At 33.3% G+C, this 15,341-nt stretch overlaps 1 protein-coding gene across 1 annotated transcript in view; it reads left to right on the forward strand.

Annotated features, from left to right (window-relative positions):
* Nucleotides 1-4,342: 4,342 nt before the first annotated feature.
* LOC111376945 (chaperone protein dnaJ 10-like) overlaps nt 4,343-15,341 on the forward strand; it is a 15,240-nt gene continuing 4,241 nt past the window's right edge. Inside the window, exons 1-6 of the mRNA XM_022999961.1 lie at nt 4,343-4,455; nt 4,640-4,807; nt 7,377-7,436; nt 9,401-9,483; nt 9,607-9,766; nt 10,655-10,784. Coding sequence (XP_022855729.1) covers nt 4,721-4,807; nt 7,377-7,436; nt 9,401-9,483; nt 9,607-9,766; nt 10,655-10,784 — 520 coding nt within the window. The 5' untranslated portion in view covers nt 4,343-4,455; nt 4,640-4,720. The remainder of the gene's footprint in view (nt 4,456-4,639; nt 4,808-7,376; nt 7,437-9,400; nt 9,484-9,606; nt 9,767-10,654; nt 10,785-15,341) is intronic.

The following is a 15,341-nucleotide window of genomic DNA, read 5'->3' on the forward strand; positions in this document are numbered from 1 at the left end:
AATAAATGATATAATGAGAAAAGATTGAGGATCTTAAGTACAATTAAAATTTGATGCAACAAACAAGAATTAATATGGATATAATTTTTGTTCTAATTTTTGTGAGAAACTTTTTCTTTTCCCCAATAAAATCAATTAAATTGATCTATTGATGTTCAATATAAATTTTAAGAGAACAAGGTGGCCCAGAAGTTAATTGATATAACAGGCCAAGGATTAAAGTCATCGAGCAAAATAATTCCTATCGGGAAAAGGAAATCGAACTTCACACAATATTTATTACTATCTAATAGTTATATCAGAATTGATTATAAGTTAATCGACTCATTCTAATGTTTGAAAACAAATGATTCTTTTCATACATGAACATTTTAGCATCATCGATAGCTTTTAAATTATTAGTGAATTTATGTTCCGACAATAATACATGTTAAAATTTTGGTCCTCCAATTAATATTCTTGGTCCACGTTGTGGATGCTCTAATCTCATAGGAATATATACCCAGCCGTGAACCTCATGAAAGTGCCAGCCAAGTGGCTTGTTGGTGTAGATCAAAGTGGCTAAATTCATGGTTCCATGATGTGTTAATTCGTTCATATTCATGGCCCCACAAAAGGTAACTTTACATTGTTGGATAAGTTTAAAGAATTAATTATAAGTTTTTTTTTTTAATTTCTAACTTGATCTATAACTTTTCTTTGGCTTATAAAAAAACCTTATCATTTTGACGTCTTCCCAATCTTTTTAAAAGAGCATGCCTTTTTATATTTGTAAAAACTGGGCACCCAATAAACGATTTAGCCCTTGTTTGGTGGGGATTAAAATTAAATTTTTAGTAGAATTTTTTTTATAAAAGTTGATGAAATGTGTAACTGAAAAGTTGTGGGTCTCATAAAATATGTAGTTAAAATTAATTATTAACTTTGACTTAAATTAAAATTTATATTTAATCATGATCAAACATGGACATAATCCTCATCTTTACTCAACGGGTAAAGAATTTGTTAAAAGTCGGATTAAAATTAGATTTTTTAAAGAAATTCTTGAAATGTGGGATTGAAAAATTGTAGGTCCATGAAAGATGTGGTTAAAATTTAATGTTGACTTTGAATTGAAATTTTAATTGGATTTTTATCCCAAAAAACTGGGGCTTAAATAACAAACAATTAACATTCTAGGCAAGTGAGATATTTTCATATTGAGTTGTAGTAGGTGGTCATTTTTTTTTTTAATGACGTTTGGATCCATCAACTCTTATACTTTTCAAAAATTTGGTGAAGTTGCGTTGATGTAGCTCTCTAAGACATAGCTAAATATCGAAGTCATCACTCTTGTCTTGTAAGTAGGCCACGGTTCAATGGATGGTGGCCCTTATCAACCAAATTATATGCTCAATGATGTAGGCATCACAATATTTGTACGTGTCTGCCTATCAATTGTTCAAGCAAGTGCACGAACGCAAGGTAAACCTATCAGTTGGAATAATCGACAAGTACATATCTTATTCAAATCAATAGAATATTCTATTCTTGATTACTATGTCATACTTGAAATTACTTTGCTCCGACCCATTTTGTATCACGCAGTCTGAATCTTTCCTAGTCTTCTCTAGTATCTTAAAATATCCATGGACCAACAGGATTGTCCCATTTCTCAACAAAAATTCTCTTTGCAACTATCCTAGTCATCATTTGGCACCAAATGTGTTCTAGCAAAGGTGATAATTGGCTTGTCCCTTGCTGGAAGAATAGCTGGGTTGAATGCTTCTCAAAGATTATTAAGCATAATATCATACTCGGATAGATCACAAAAATGTGACTCACTCCACTAGCTAGAAGTTTTTCCCATCAGCCATTCATATGCCTATTGTTTTTCTGTTCTCATTCTATCCATTTGTTTCTTCCTTCGAGCCCTTGAAGTTGCTAAATGCGAAATTGACTTTATTCATATCAAGTTCTCTACTTTGGGTTAGACATTATATTCAACTTCACTGTTAAGACTTTGCAGATAATCTGAGTCACGATAGTCTCTCTCTCGTTGCCTCTTTGAGTATTATGTTGCTCAAAGACACTCAAAATGGTTTCGAAATCCATGTTTCTGACCAACATGTTCAAGATCTAAATCTTCAAACTCATTATTTTCACGATCTAATTAGTTCAAACTCAGAATGATTGTCACTTCATCTAAGCCACAATGTTCATTGCTCGATTCTTGAGATCTTTCACAAAATTTAAAAATTCTATTGGAATTAGTTTCAGAGAACATCAATTGAGTAATCTCATGGCAAATTTAGGATGGGAACATGGGGCACTACTACATAGATCTCATCAATCTTAAGAGTTTCCAGCATACACACAATATTATGATTAGTATAGACGTTAACTAACACATTTGTCAACGACATGTTACGTACCTTACATCTGTACACCATTGGCAAAATATACCCGAAAAGATTAACTGAATGTAATTTAGACTTAGAAAATGTAATCATGTCAACCATACCTCCTTGATATATTCGACTTGTTGGACATTCTATAGAAAACCTTTTCTGCATGGTGAACTTTGATGCGAAGAACGTCGAGTCCAATTCTGCAAAACTTAAATTGGAATAAATGGATAGTAAATACAAAAAATGTAGAAAATAAGACAATAAAACATCACCATATAGTGGAACAAAGTTATTTATTGAGAGATGTATTTCAAATGGGGTTTTTCAAACAATGCCCCTCTTTAGCATAAACTAAATCAAGATTTTAATTTAAATTAAAGTCAATAATTGATTTTAATCACATGTTCATGGAATTTATAACTTTTCAAATACACATTTCATAAACTTCTATAAAAAAATTACTTAAAATCTGATTTTAATCTTCACAAAAAATGGGCTATATATAAATTCAAAATATGAATAACCTTCACGATGTTCTCTAAAAGTTAAAATTGCAAAAGGAATCCTCAAGTTTTACATAGTTATCAATGTAGTTGCAATTTTGAAATTTATGAAAAGTTTTGAATATTGAGAGTAGATGGAAGGGTTTGAAACCTACAATCGTGTGAAAAGTGAGAGATCATTTATTGTTGAATAATAATATATGTACATAATTTTTTTACCTAATTCTTTACCTACTACTCATAATAGGGGTGAGGACACTATTTGAGATTTTTTATATTCACGCGGGGTCCGTATGCGTTATGAGGGATGGACAACTTTCGGTACGTTCTATTCGGCACAAATAGAATTATTCTTTATTGTTTGGGAGTGGAGACCTTAAATGCAAAGTAAATGAAAACACTCTCGTCTGAATGGAACACGTGCATTGCAAGTGACGATTTGATGGAATCTTAGACGATTTACTTCCGTTTGTTGTGACATGTAACAATTATGATAGTTTTGGAATCCATCTACCCAAAAAATAAAGAATGGTGACCCAAGTGTGAGAAAAAAGTTTGTACGAATTTTTAAAAATATATGTTTAATTTTGAAATAAAATTTTAGCAAAAGAAACCAAACAAAGGCATAGATATCCACTTGTCCTACTTTTAACTTATGGCACGTAGATTTTTGGAAAATTTGAGAAAAATGATTTTTCGGGGATTATATTAAAAAGTAAAAAAAAAAACATTTAAAAAAAATGAAAAAACCAACCTTAGACGAACAAGGAATAAATAAAGAAGATATTGTTAGGGGATGTGCTGTCCCACATCGATTTAATATCGAAATAAATACTAATTTATAAAGATTTTGGGTTTTTCTACCTAATAAAGTTAATCTTATTAAGATAGACCACAAATTTTAACATGGTATCAGAGCTCATTAAGGTCCAACGAGTAATTCGATCCAATTATAAGTCTCAATTAATGAGTAATAGATTGTAAAATTGGTCTGCTCAAACGAGAACCCTCTTGCATAGGCGTATTGAGGGATAAAAATCCCACGTCAATTAAATATCGAAATATTTACCAATTTAAAAAGATCTTAGACTACTCCTCTTAGCAAGGTTGACCTTATTATGATCGATCAGAAGTTTTAACATAGTATCAGAGCCACCTCGTAAATTTCAAGATTGATATGCTCAAATGAGCCACAATTTTGAGGGTGCGTGTTAAGGAATGTGTTATCCCACATCGATTTAATACCGAAATAAATACCAATTTATAAAAATATTTAATTTCTCCACTTAATAACCACCCCCTAGTCTTAACAGATATATATGAAGGGAACCTGTGATCTAGTTGAGGCATAATCCGCGATTTACCTCCAAGGTTCTAGGACAAGAGTCTTGGAGGTCTAGGATTTAGTCTGGTGTAAGTTGGGATGCCGGATATAAAAAAAAATGTTATATATGGTGGAAATTGCAGGTGAAGCTTTCGAGGAAGAGCCGACGAGGCAGGCCCCGCCAAAACACCGCGACTGGGTCCAAGGATTTCCAGGAATGAAAACGACGGAAACTCAGGTCAAAATTCAAGTTCAACTCTTAACTGTTCCAGATTCCAGATGAATTTCACTCTTTCAAATAGTCAAAATTGTTCCATCTCCCTACCGCTTTTCCAAGAAAAAAGAATAAATCCCATATTTGATTTTGCTTTGTGATTCTTCTGTTTGCTGAGAATAGTTGTGATCTTTTAATTTTAATGCAGAATTGAAAAGCCCATCTGGTAATTTGATTCAGATAGTTGTTTTGTTAATCGGGATAACTGGTTGTAATCTTCTGAGATCCGATGGTGAAGGAAACGGAATACTACGATGTGCTAGGTGTGAGCCCCACGGCCACCGATGCAGAGATTAAAAAAGCTTATTACGTCAAGGTATGGAAAATACGTCGATCAATTAAATTCATGGAATGGTTCTTTTGTATTTCTTTATTTAGTTAAATTGATTTTGCTTTCCTTCTCGTTATTATCGTTTTTGCTGTTTGCTAGAAGAATTTTGGGGGTATAGGGAACTCAATTCTAAAAAAATATGATGCTTTGACTTCTAAGCCGCATGAAAAATCCTTTTTTGGGTTTATTGATTTCATGAACATGTTAATCCAGCACGTAGCTACTGAATTTTCAGGCTACGTAGTAAAATCTTTATGACATGAACTACATGTTTAAAAATTTAACAGAAAAAAAACTTCAAGTTCAACTAAAATCAGGAAATTTACCTTTTTTAGAATATGATATGGCAATAAGATATAGGTTTCTGCAAGGAGTTTCTGCTGACATTATAGTTACGTATATGAAATTTTGCCTCACATTACCCCAATTGAATGTCGACTCATGCTGGAGTAAATTTGTTTCCTGAAGCAAGTTGTTTTACAAACTTAATAGAGTTACTCAAGAGTCTGACCTTTTAGAATTGCAAAAACCTTAGACATTTGTAGTAGCTGGGTTACATGCTCAAACAAGGAGCAACTCTTGCCTTCTGAATCGTGGTAGTCCGGTAGATTCTGCTGCTAACAAAAGGAATAGGGAATAAGCTTGTGACATCCTTCTTTTACAAGATGTTCGTTAAAGTAATAGGCTAGTGGTGAATGAATAAAAGTTTATCATGATTGGATGAATAACACCAGGCCTGATGTTTTGCTTTAACATATTTTCTAAACGAAGGGGTATTTTTAAAACCCAGTTTTCTTTCTGTAAAATAACTCCTATTTGAAAGACCGTCTTGGAAAAAATTTCTATTTTTATTCGACAGATATAATATAAACTTTTTAGCAGTTAGTTTGGTTGGAGCTTACTCTGACAAATATATTTAGGTTTTGAAACACGTTAAAACCAAAAAATTTCTTTAAAAAAAAAAAAAAAAAAAAAAAAAAAAAAAAAAAAATAAAAAAAAAAAAAAAAAAAAAAAAAAAAAAAAAAAAAAAAAAAAAAAAAAAAAAAAAAAAAAAAAAAAAATTCCTTTTCCCCTTCCATAGGACTGACCTCTGAGTAGTTTGCTGCCTAAGCCTAAAATGATGACAGGTATACTGCTCTGTTCCATAACCACTGAGATGTGAAAAAAAGTTCTAAAATATTATTGCATTCATTTGTATCCAAATGAAGCGAGTAAAGGCCAATGTCCCATATTATCTCACTTCTCTTACCATCATCAATTTCCTCTATAGCTCTCTAGCAAAAGTGCAATGCAGGATGCATGTTCCATGAAATATCCTTTTGAATATTTTACAGATTGGGGCTGCATTGGCATTTGGGCAGCATTGTTTTTTAATTCTCATTTTCCTATTCTACATTTTGCGGCCACTGAGGTGAGTACCCGGCTGTAAATTTCAGGGCCCTGTGGGATTAGTTGAGGTGCGCATAAGCTAGTCCGGACACCCATGGTCATAAAAAAAAAAATATTGTGGCTTTGGATACCTTAATTCAATGCTTTATAGAGAAGAGGGTGAATTGATCCGTCAAGAATTTAGGTTCATTCTTTTTTATAATCCATTTGAAGATTAAGAAGTTCTGTAAATCTGTTTTAAATAAAGGAAGAATGCCAGCAGGCTATAGAAGTGAAGGTTGGATCCAAAATTATAATTCCCATATACTGGTTATGCTAGATAATTGAAGTTTTAGAAGAAAAACTAGCTAACTTAATGACATTTCTGATTTTTTGGTTCATTAAAGTTGGACTCTTTAACTTCAAAATCTAATTGTACCCTCAAACTCCCCTTTCAAAGTTTTATCCATTTGGATTACTTGGTGAAACAAATGTAAAATGAAATTGGGGGAGAGAGAGAGAGAGAGAGGCACACCGCACACTCTTCACTTTTGTTTTATATACTGGCTTTTTATGGTGTAGAGGCAATGATGCAACTGGATTTAATAGGAGATGGAGTAAAACTGTGATGAAGAAACTGGAGGTACAGAGGCAGGTGAAAAACTTAGGGTCAGTCATAAAGCAGAAGTTTATGAGGCCTTAGAGCTCCATCAACTAGGAAGCAATTGAGAAAAGCTGTCTAGAAAAGGAACGAGGCACTATTCAATGGAATTATTTTGCTGACATAAGGCTTTGTTCTAAGATGGTATTTCATAGGAGGTTTCATTTATGAGATTTTAATCTGAAGCACTACTATTCTAATCCTGAAACGAGATTCAGTCGTTCATATCTGTCCTGTCTACCTGAGAACCTTTTAATTTCCAGTTCCTACAATTATATATGGTAGATAGCCGTGAAAACAACACATCACTTCTAATCTGTAGGGTAGTTTCTTAGGATAGTGATCCCAGATTTTTTTTCTTTTATTTGATTTATGTTTCTGAATGCGTTGTTCTTGTGTGGTTCCTGGTTTCAGTCTTGTTCTTTTACCATATTTCAAATTGAAACCACATAAAACTGAAAGAAGTATCTCTCCTATCTAAACATCTAAATGTGCTTCATCCATTTTGTTTGTGGTTGTTGCAGGCTAGACAGGTCCATCCAGATAAAAACCCAAACGATCCTTTGGCAGCACAAAATTTTCAGGTGAAACTCCCTCCAGATTTTATTTGGAAGCTTTCTAGTTTTTGCCGCTCTGTGGCATGTTCTTTTATGTGTTTCTGTCAGAACTTGGATGAATAACGTAGCTAAAGCATATTTTGTTTGTGGCCTTTCTTTCAGATGCTGGCTTTTTTCTTTTTCTTCTTTCACTCACTTATTGCTGTTTCCTAGCTAATTTTGTGTCTTCTACTAGTCAAATGTTATTGTGGCATTTTTTTATGTTCTATACTGTCATATGTTTATCTTATTATGTGTGAGTCAGAACTCAGATGTGTAAGTCCATGACTGAGATTTGCTTTAGCTTCAAGAGAGTCAGACTTAAGCAACATCAGCTCAGCATTAGTTTCATTTATTTATTTTTTCTTTGGGTTGAATGTTGATGATGGTTCTTGGCAGAACATAGCCTTGATTTTCATGTGCTTGTTTATCGCTTTCTGTTCATGTATACAAATGTTTATTCTTTGAAAACATAAGTCCTTTCCCTTGAGTACCTTTTAGATACCTTAGGATCCTCATAACAAAATCCACATGCTATTGTACAACTCCAACAAATATGCAATGTCTGCCCGAGTATGAGATAGATAAACAATCGTCTCACGTGACTTTGATATCTCCCTTTGTCTACTGGAACACAACCTTCCTTTGCTGTTAACTTCTGATTTGGATCAGTTGGAGCATCCCCTGATTTGCATCCCAATATATCTGTTTCTTTAAGTAAGTCAAGTATATTTTATGCTGCCGCATGCTGAAAATGCCATTTTGAGGTTGCTTCTCTGCAAAATCCTGTGGTCCTTTATGCCATACCATTAGAAATTTGGTAAACATTCTACTGACTATGCTGGGCCTATCAAGGCTGTCTAGGAGCAACCTTGAGATCCTATTAGGCAAGCAATGCAAAGTATAATCAGTCTGATAAGTGAAGGCAATTTTTTGTGTTTGAAGTTTATGCCCTGGTTTGGTACAAATTAAAATCCAGATTTTAATCTAAGTTAAAATCAAAAACTAATTTTAACCATACATTTTATGGGACCCACTACTTTTCAACCACACATTTCAACAACTTTTGTTAAAATCTATTAAAAATCTGATTTTAATCCTCACCAAATAGGGTTTATGTATTTGCTACATTAAAAATAGCATCATCGGCCCAGGAAGATCCATGATTAAACCTGTGAGATTATTGAAAGGAGATCTGTGATATTACTGTCGACTCAAGCATCTCGATCCTTAGCTTGGTGATGTTTCAAAAGTTGAGGATTAGTTTTTGGGGAAACTGATGCAGGGTAGTAGTGCCCACTGCGATTACCCATTTTCTACTTTCTTAGTGGCTTTCAATGCACTGTAAGGCTATTTACTGTCACATCAGTGTTGTCTTTTATTTATTTACTTTGAATGGTTCAGATTAATAGCATGTTTGGGTGCTTAATTATAATTTAAGCTGGTCAAGCATACTTTTTATCCACATTTCAGAGGGCTGCAACTTACTATCCATATATTTTATAGGACCTACAACTTTTAAGCACTTAAAAGCAATACCAAGCAAGCACTAAATAGAAGTCCATGGCTAATATTTATTCTTATAAGGGGTTTGAGCATAAATAGAAGGACTTTGCAAGATCCAAAGATGTAGTGTCCTAGACTTTTGAGAAACTTCAATTTGTTGTTATCTCCTATTCTTTCCTTATTTGGGGATTAATATTGCTGTTGGCTCTTGGCAGAATATTGTCTTGAATTTTCACTTGCTTTTTTCCCTTAATGCTCATGCATTGTCTGTTGCTTACTCTTTCTCGGGAAAATCAGATTAAAATACACAAAAAACTTACAATAACAATGATAGAACCTTGCTAAGGATGAGCAATGATCTAGTGTGTTGGATCTGTATATATTCATGTATAATGTGTGAGGTATGCTCTTGATCTTTCATTTTCTAATCTTCCCTTTGATTTCAGATTTTAGGGGAGGCTTACCAAGTGCTGAGTGATCCATCCCAAAGACAAGCTTACGATGCCCATGGAAAGTCGGGAATTTCAACGTCAGTTTATTTTATATTTATGAACTTTCGTAGCATTTGCATAGTCAAGAGCTTTTGATACATTGACTTGATTTTTAACGGCTATTTTCTGACGACAATTTTCCTGCCTTGAATTCATTTCAGGGAAGCAATTATTGATCCTGCAGCAATTTTTGCAATGCTTTTTGGAAGTGAGCTTTTCGAGGATTACATTGGTCAACTTGCCATGGCATCAATGGCTTCCTTGGATATATTCACAGAAGGAGAAGAGTTTGACGCTAAAAAGTTGCAAGAGAAAATGAGGGTAAATTTTTTAATATTCCGTGTTTAGCATTTGAACTTAACACTTGTGTGTACCTCTGTAAGGATTTCTGTCATTAAGGTTAACAGGAGTACAAGTTTACAGTGAAGGGAAGGAGGGGTTGAAAGGGCCTTATGCTTATCTTTTTCTGCTCTCAAATTTACCGTGTCTACTAAATAAGCTTAGCCTCCGTTTGGATAACAATTTATAAACCATTTATAAATTTAGTCAAAGTCAAACATTAATTTCAACCACACGTTCATAGCTACTAATTGTTATCCATGCATTTCGTGGCTCACAACTATTAACCATTTATAAATTTGCCAAATGGAGGTTTAATATTGATATCAGATTGAGAGATTATGATTCTAATTTCTATCTTCTCTGGTTCTTTTTTGTGTACTTTCTTTGAAACTAAATGGTGTAGGAAAATGCAAGCAGTGTCAGAACCAACTTAATCTTCCCATTTTGCTAGTTTAGGAGTCTCTTATTATTTCCTTGACAGGATTTAGTTCTGGAAAAGAGGTTATCAAAGGAGATTGTTTTCTTTTCCTATTGGGAGATGCCTAGTAGATTTTTGTAGTCTACTAGGATATTACTTTTCTTCTTTTTATCTCTATATAAGAATTAGGATAGATTTGCTCTATAAACTTCTTTTGCATGGGGAATACATCTTCTAATTACTGACTAAAAGAGAAAGATAACATGGTATAGAGAAAATATTACTCAAGTTTATTAACAGGATAAATTCTTAACACAGTGATTAATATGCCAATGTGATCCTAAAAAGGAAGGGAGAATTTCTTTTATTGGTATCTGCAACTCTTAATCGGAAATTTATTTATTATATCTGTGTTTATTTACTGAGGGCTTTTTCCTTGTAACATTTAGACTGTTCAAAAGGAAAGGGAAGAGAAGCTTGCTGGTATACTAAAAGATCGGTTGAACCTGTATGTCCAAGGTCATAAAGATGAATTTATTCATAATGCTGAAGCTGAAATATCTAGGCTCTCGAGTGCTGGTAACGTATCAATTTTTTTTTCATTTTCCAGTCCAGTGATTACTTGAAGTTCCCTAGCGTTTTATATTGATGTCATGTTAAGACTTGTAATGCTGGAACCAAGCCATATGGAGTTGCTGCTTGCTCTTTTTTCCGTTTCATCTCTTGGTAGCTTTCTTTCAGTCTTCGGAACCTTTCGCATGACGTGAAAATTTGTCGACTCTGTGTTGCCAAATGCAAAGACAGTCCAAAGATAAATAATAATAAACTATTAGACTTCATTTTGCAAAATTGACTACAATTCAGTGCTAATTTTATGTGATTGAAACTGTTGACGTCAAAATTTGGTAAATCTTCCTACTGGACTAGTTGATCTCAAATCAATCCTAATGTCAATTGGCATTGATCTTATTTTTATTTTTAATCAACAAGATGGCTGATTCAGTGATAACACAGGAATTAAATTGTGTGTTGCCAGCTGTCAAGTCAATTCACCAACGAAAAGAACTGGTGTGAAATTGTAATGCAATTGTATAAATTGAGGCTGGACAGTTAGGTGGGCAGTACACTGGGATGTTATATGTATTAAAGTCCACTACTTTTTTTACTTTATATAATGGCTGGACATGGGTATTGTCCAGTCTGTAGTATAATAAATTAGTCATTTTAATGCAATCCCACTTTTACTGAGAATTTTAAGTAGCCTAGGAGTATATTAGCTAAGAGCCTTGCTTTATTTCTTAGCTTTCTATGAGTTTTTCATGTTTCCTTGAAGCATTAGGAAATCCAGAAACCTACAGTAAGCATATATTCTTACAATTAAATGGAAGAGTTGATTACTATGAGAGTTTGACTGTAAGGTTGTATGAATCTTCCCAGTCCTTCAAGGCCAAATCGCTCCTCTCTTGTCTTCTTTTATAGCACTTCAGCATTTCCTCATTTTTCTATAATTTCAATGCTAATTCTTTCTATCGTATATTCTACCACAAGAGACATGAAAACATCTCTAATATTCATGGAGGATTCTTTAATTTGTGTGTTTTGGAAATAAGGCCTGCTATTTTGGAGCTACAAACATTATGAGTTGTTATTGAAGAATCAAAGTAGAGATTTTTCAGGCATAGGTAAAATCATAGAATAGCGACAAAAAGAAAGAATTGAGATTTCTGAAAAGGTTGTTGGAGATATAAACCAGAAGAAGAGCGTGATGAAAGTGTGGAAGATTTCATGCAACAAGAAGAGAGTGAAATTGGTTATCTCGAGCAATTTAAAGGTGTCGCTGATTCAAAAGGCTTTAAGGTAATTGATTTCATTATTCCTAGCAGATTCAAAGTTGTCGAAGTAGAGTTTCTTGACTAGTATGTGAATTGGCTTCAGCAACTTCTATGAAGTTTATGCTATAATGAATTTGTGGTTGTATACTAGTTAAGCTGCTGGAATTTTATTACCCTGATGTAATATACTTTAGAATCAAGGGTATTTTTATTTTTCAAGTAATGGCTAGACATGGATACTTTTCACAGTCCTTAGGGTCTTAACTTGGTTATTGGATATCCTCAAACCTATGTTGCTTGGACTTGGTTGTAGGAGTCCAATATGGGTACATATCCATTAGTCAGATATTTTCTAGAGTCCATGGTGTCTTAAGTTAGCTATTGGATTTCATCAAACCCCAAGTTTAAAAAAGTGGAACTAGGTACTGAGGCATTTTTCCTTTGTGAGGTGATGCGTAAGCTTAAAAACCAAGCAAAAGAATTTGTCAAAAAAATTGTAAATACCATACACATATAAATATAATAAACCATAAACAATCAATCTTAAAGAACCATCCATTGAGTAAATAAGTAAATAAAACAGTAAATGTTATATTGTCCGTCACTCCTATTGCAATGGAAAAAAACAACTTACATTAAAAAATTGTAAAAGTCTGCCCACAAAAAAAAAATAATAATAATAAATAAAAATAAATAAATAATCTTAAACCATATACTAATATAATTTTGTAAATCTAAGTCATCTACTAATATAATTTTGTAAATCGAAGTAAATTCAATTAGACATATATGGATCCTTTTTGTGAAATAGATTGTTTTCTTTTAGGTTGACTTTGTATGCGAGTAGGACTGTCAATTCCTTGTGGAGCTATGATGCTTGAACTCTTCAAAATGACTAGAATACTCGTGTCGACACGATAGAACACAGGTACAGGTACTCTATCTGGACACGGCAATTTATACAAGGGTTTATATTTTCCAACTGTTACACAATTTTTGTGATTTTAGTTAAATGAGCTATTATTTCCATTGGTACTAATGTTTTTAGGTTAATCAGGTTGACAATAAAAGCCATATTAATAGTGTTGATAGGTTAATAAGGTTGACAAAAAAGCCATATTAATGAAATTTGGACCCTTTTAAGTCATGTCCCCATATCTTACATTTTAGAAAATAAAAGATCCGACACTTGACCTGATACCCGTACCTAAGTCTGAATACCATAGACGCGATCTAGGTCTATCATCTTTTACACCACATGCATTTGATGGAACTTCACCACCAAAATCAGCAATCCATTCATCGTCGTATGGAAAATCTTTGACACTTAAGTGGTCTTGTCCTTCATTGAGTGACTTCAATCTTACATGTCGATCTTTAAGCCTCTTGTTTTACATGATATAAACCAATGTATTCAACCTCTTTGTTGTCACACAGTTCCCTCTCTTTGTATGTACTTGATTAAATATACTCCAATTGCGATCAGTTGCAAAAGATTAGCAAATTAGACTTAAAAACTCTCGTTGCAAAACTTTCAGAGGAGACGAAAAGCAGAAAATAAAGAAGGAAAGAACATTTCATACAAGAAGCTGCCAGACTTGGAGAAGAAGCTTTTATTTTTTTATTGTTTAGATAATTATAATAAGCCCACTTCTTTGTTCTTTTGTTTGAGAAGATGGCCTAATTAGACTTTTATCTTTGAAATACTCCTTCACATTAAAAACTTAAAAATATTAAATTACAAATAACAAAATGAGGCGCATGCCTCACCCATGTGAATTGAGGCAAGTGCTTCTCAAATATATTAAAAATAATAATAATAAATAAATAAATGAAAAATGTACTGGACGTAGTGTTGTACCTCAGCCTGAGTCGCAACTTAAGACCGTCTTTTAAACCAAGATCAAATATATGTTGCTTGGACTTGGGTATGAGTCACATCCCTTTTTTAGTATTAAAATCTAGAAAATGGCTAAAAAATGATCCAAAATTTAGACACGGATACGTGGATGTGTTTTATTACCTTGAAGTGTAAATTTATAACAAATTAAATTGCAAATTGTGATACTACATTTAAATTTCATTTCAAGTCTGGAAATATGAAATGCAGATTAGAAATAATTTGATTAGAATACCTAAAAAAAAAATTAGAAATAATTTGATTAGAATACCTAAAAAAAAAAAAAAAAAAAAAAAAAAAAAAAAAAAAATTCCCTTTTTTTTTAGTACTTCCTTTAAATTGGAGAGTACAAGCAACATAGCATCAGACTTTTATAGGAACTCTTCAGTAATCTATAAAAACCTTAGGTAAGAGAGTTGCTTAGTTTTTTTTTATTTCATCTCCCCTGGAGAATTAGAAAATCCTGCCAACCAATGGGTAAATATTCTTTCATCATGAGAATTTTAAAATATGTTTCTTCAATTGCCTAGTAAAAGTGAGTTTGAAGCACTCTAATGTTCAAGGGTCCTGTTTATCATCTCAAAACAGGCTAGAATATGGTCTCGAAGCCCTTTCATTCCATTTTGTATCCTACCACTTGCGATGCTATCTGTATAGGATCTGTTACAGTATTCATCATAGGGGGGCTATATGAGAAATTTGCGAAATTCTAGTAGGCTTTATGAGATTTCTTACAGCTTTCTTGTGTCAGTATGAGCATGGGCAGTCTCTTGGAAATTCAATTTAGAATTATGCTTAGCAAAATGTATCTTGAAAGAGAAGCACCAGTCAATGTCCATCTTGGGGTAACCAATGTTCATATGGTAGAAATTCACCATGATTTTGAAGTTAGAAAGGTATATAGTCACTCTTATTGAGCTGTTTCACTAATAGTTCTGTACTTGGTACCACAAGATGAGATGACTACCATGTGCAATTCAATATGCTAGAGGATATGGTATGCTTGTGAAGACATTTGCCAAGACGATCAAATTTATTACTTCAAAAAGTTGAGGTGAATGAAGCCCCTCTAACTTGATGGTTTCAGTGTGGCATTGCCTCGTATAAGTTTCAATTAACTTGATGGTAAATTTGCTGTCAATCAGTTCAATGAGAAAGTTGTTCCCTAGAGGAACCCATGAAACATTTACTGTTGATAATTTATATCCGAAAAGCAACGATATAAAAGATGCTATGTTTTACAAGCCATATTGTCTTGTCAAAACAGTGATACACTAGAGCCTGTTAAAGGCAGACATGTTCTATAAGCGACTTCTGTGGCAATTTTTTCCTTTTTTTTCTTGAATGGAGAACAGATTTATTTACTACCCCCCCCCCCCCCCCCCCCCCCCCCCCCCCCCCCCC

This window comes from Olea europaea, unplaced genomic scaffold (assembly GCF_002742605.1).
Source record: "Olea europaea var. sylvestris unplaced genomic scaffold, O_europaea_v1 scaffold1584, whole genome shotgun sequence".
NCBI lineage: Eukaryota > Viridiplantae > Streptophyta > Magnoliopsida > Lamiales > Oleaceae > Olea > Olea europaea.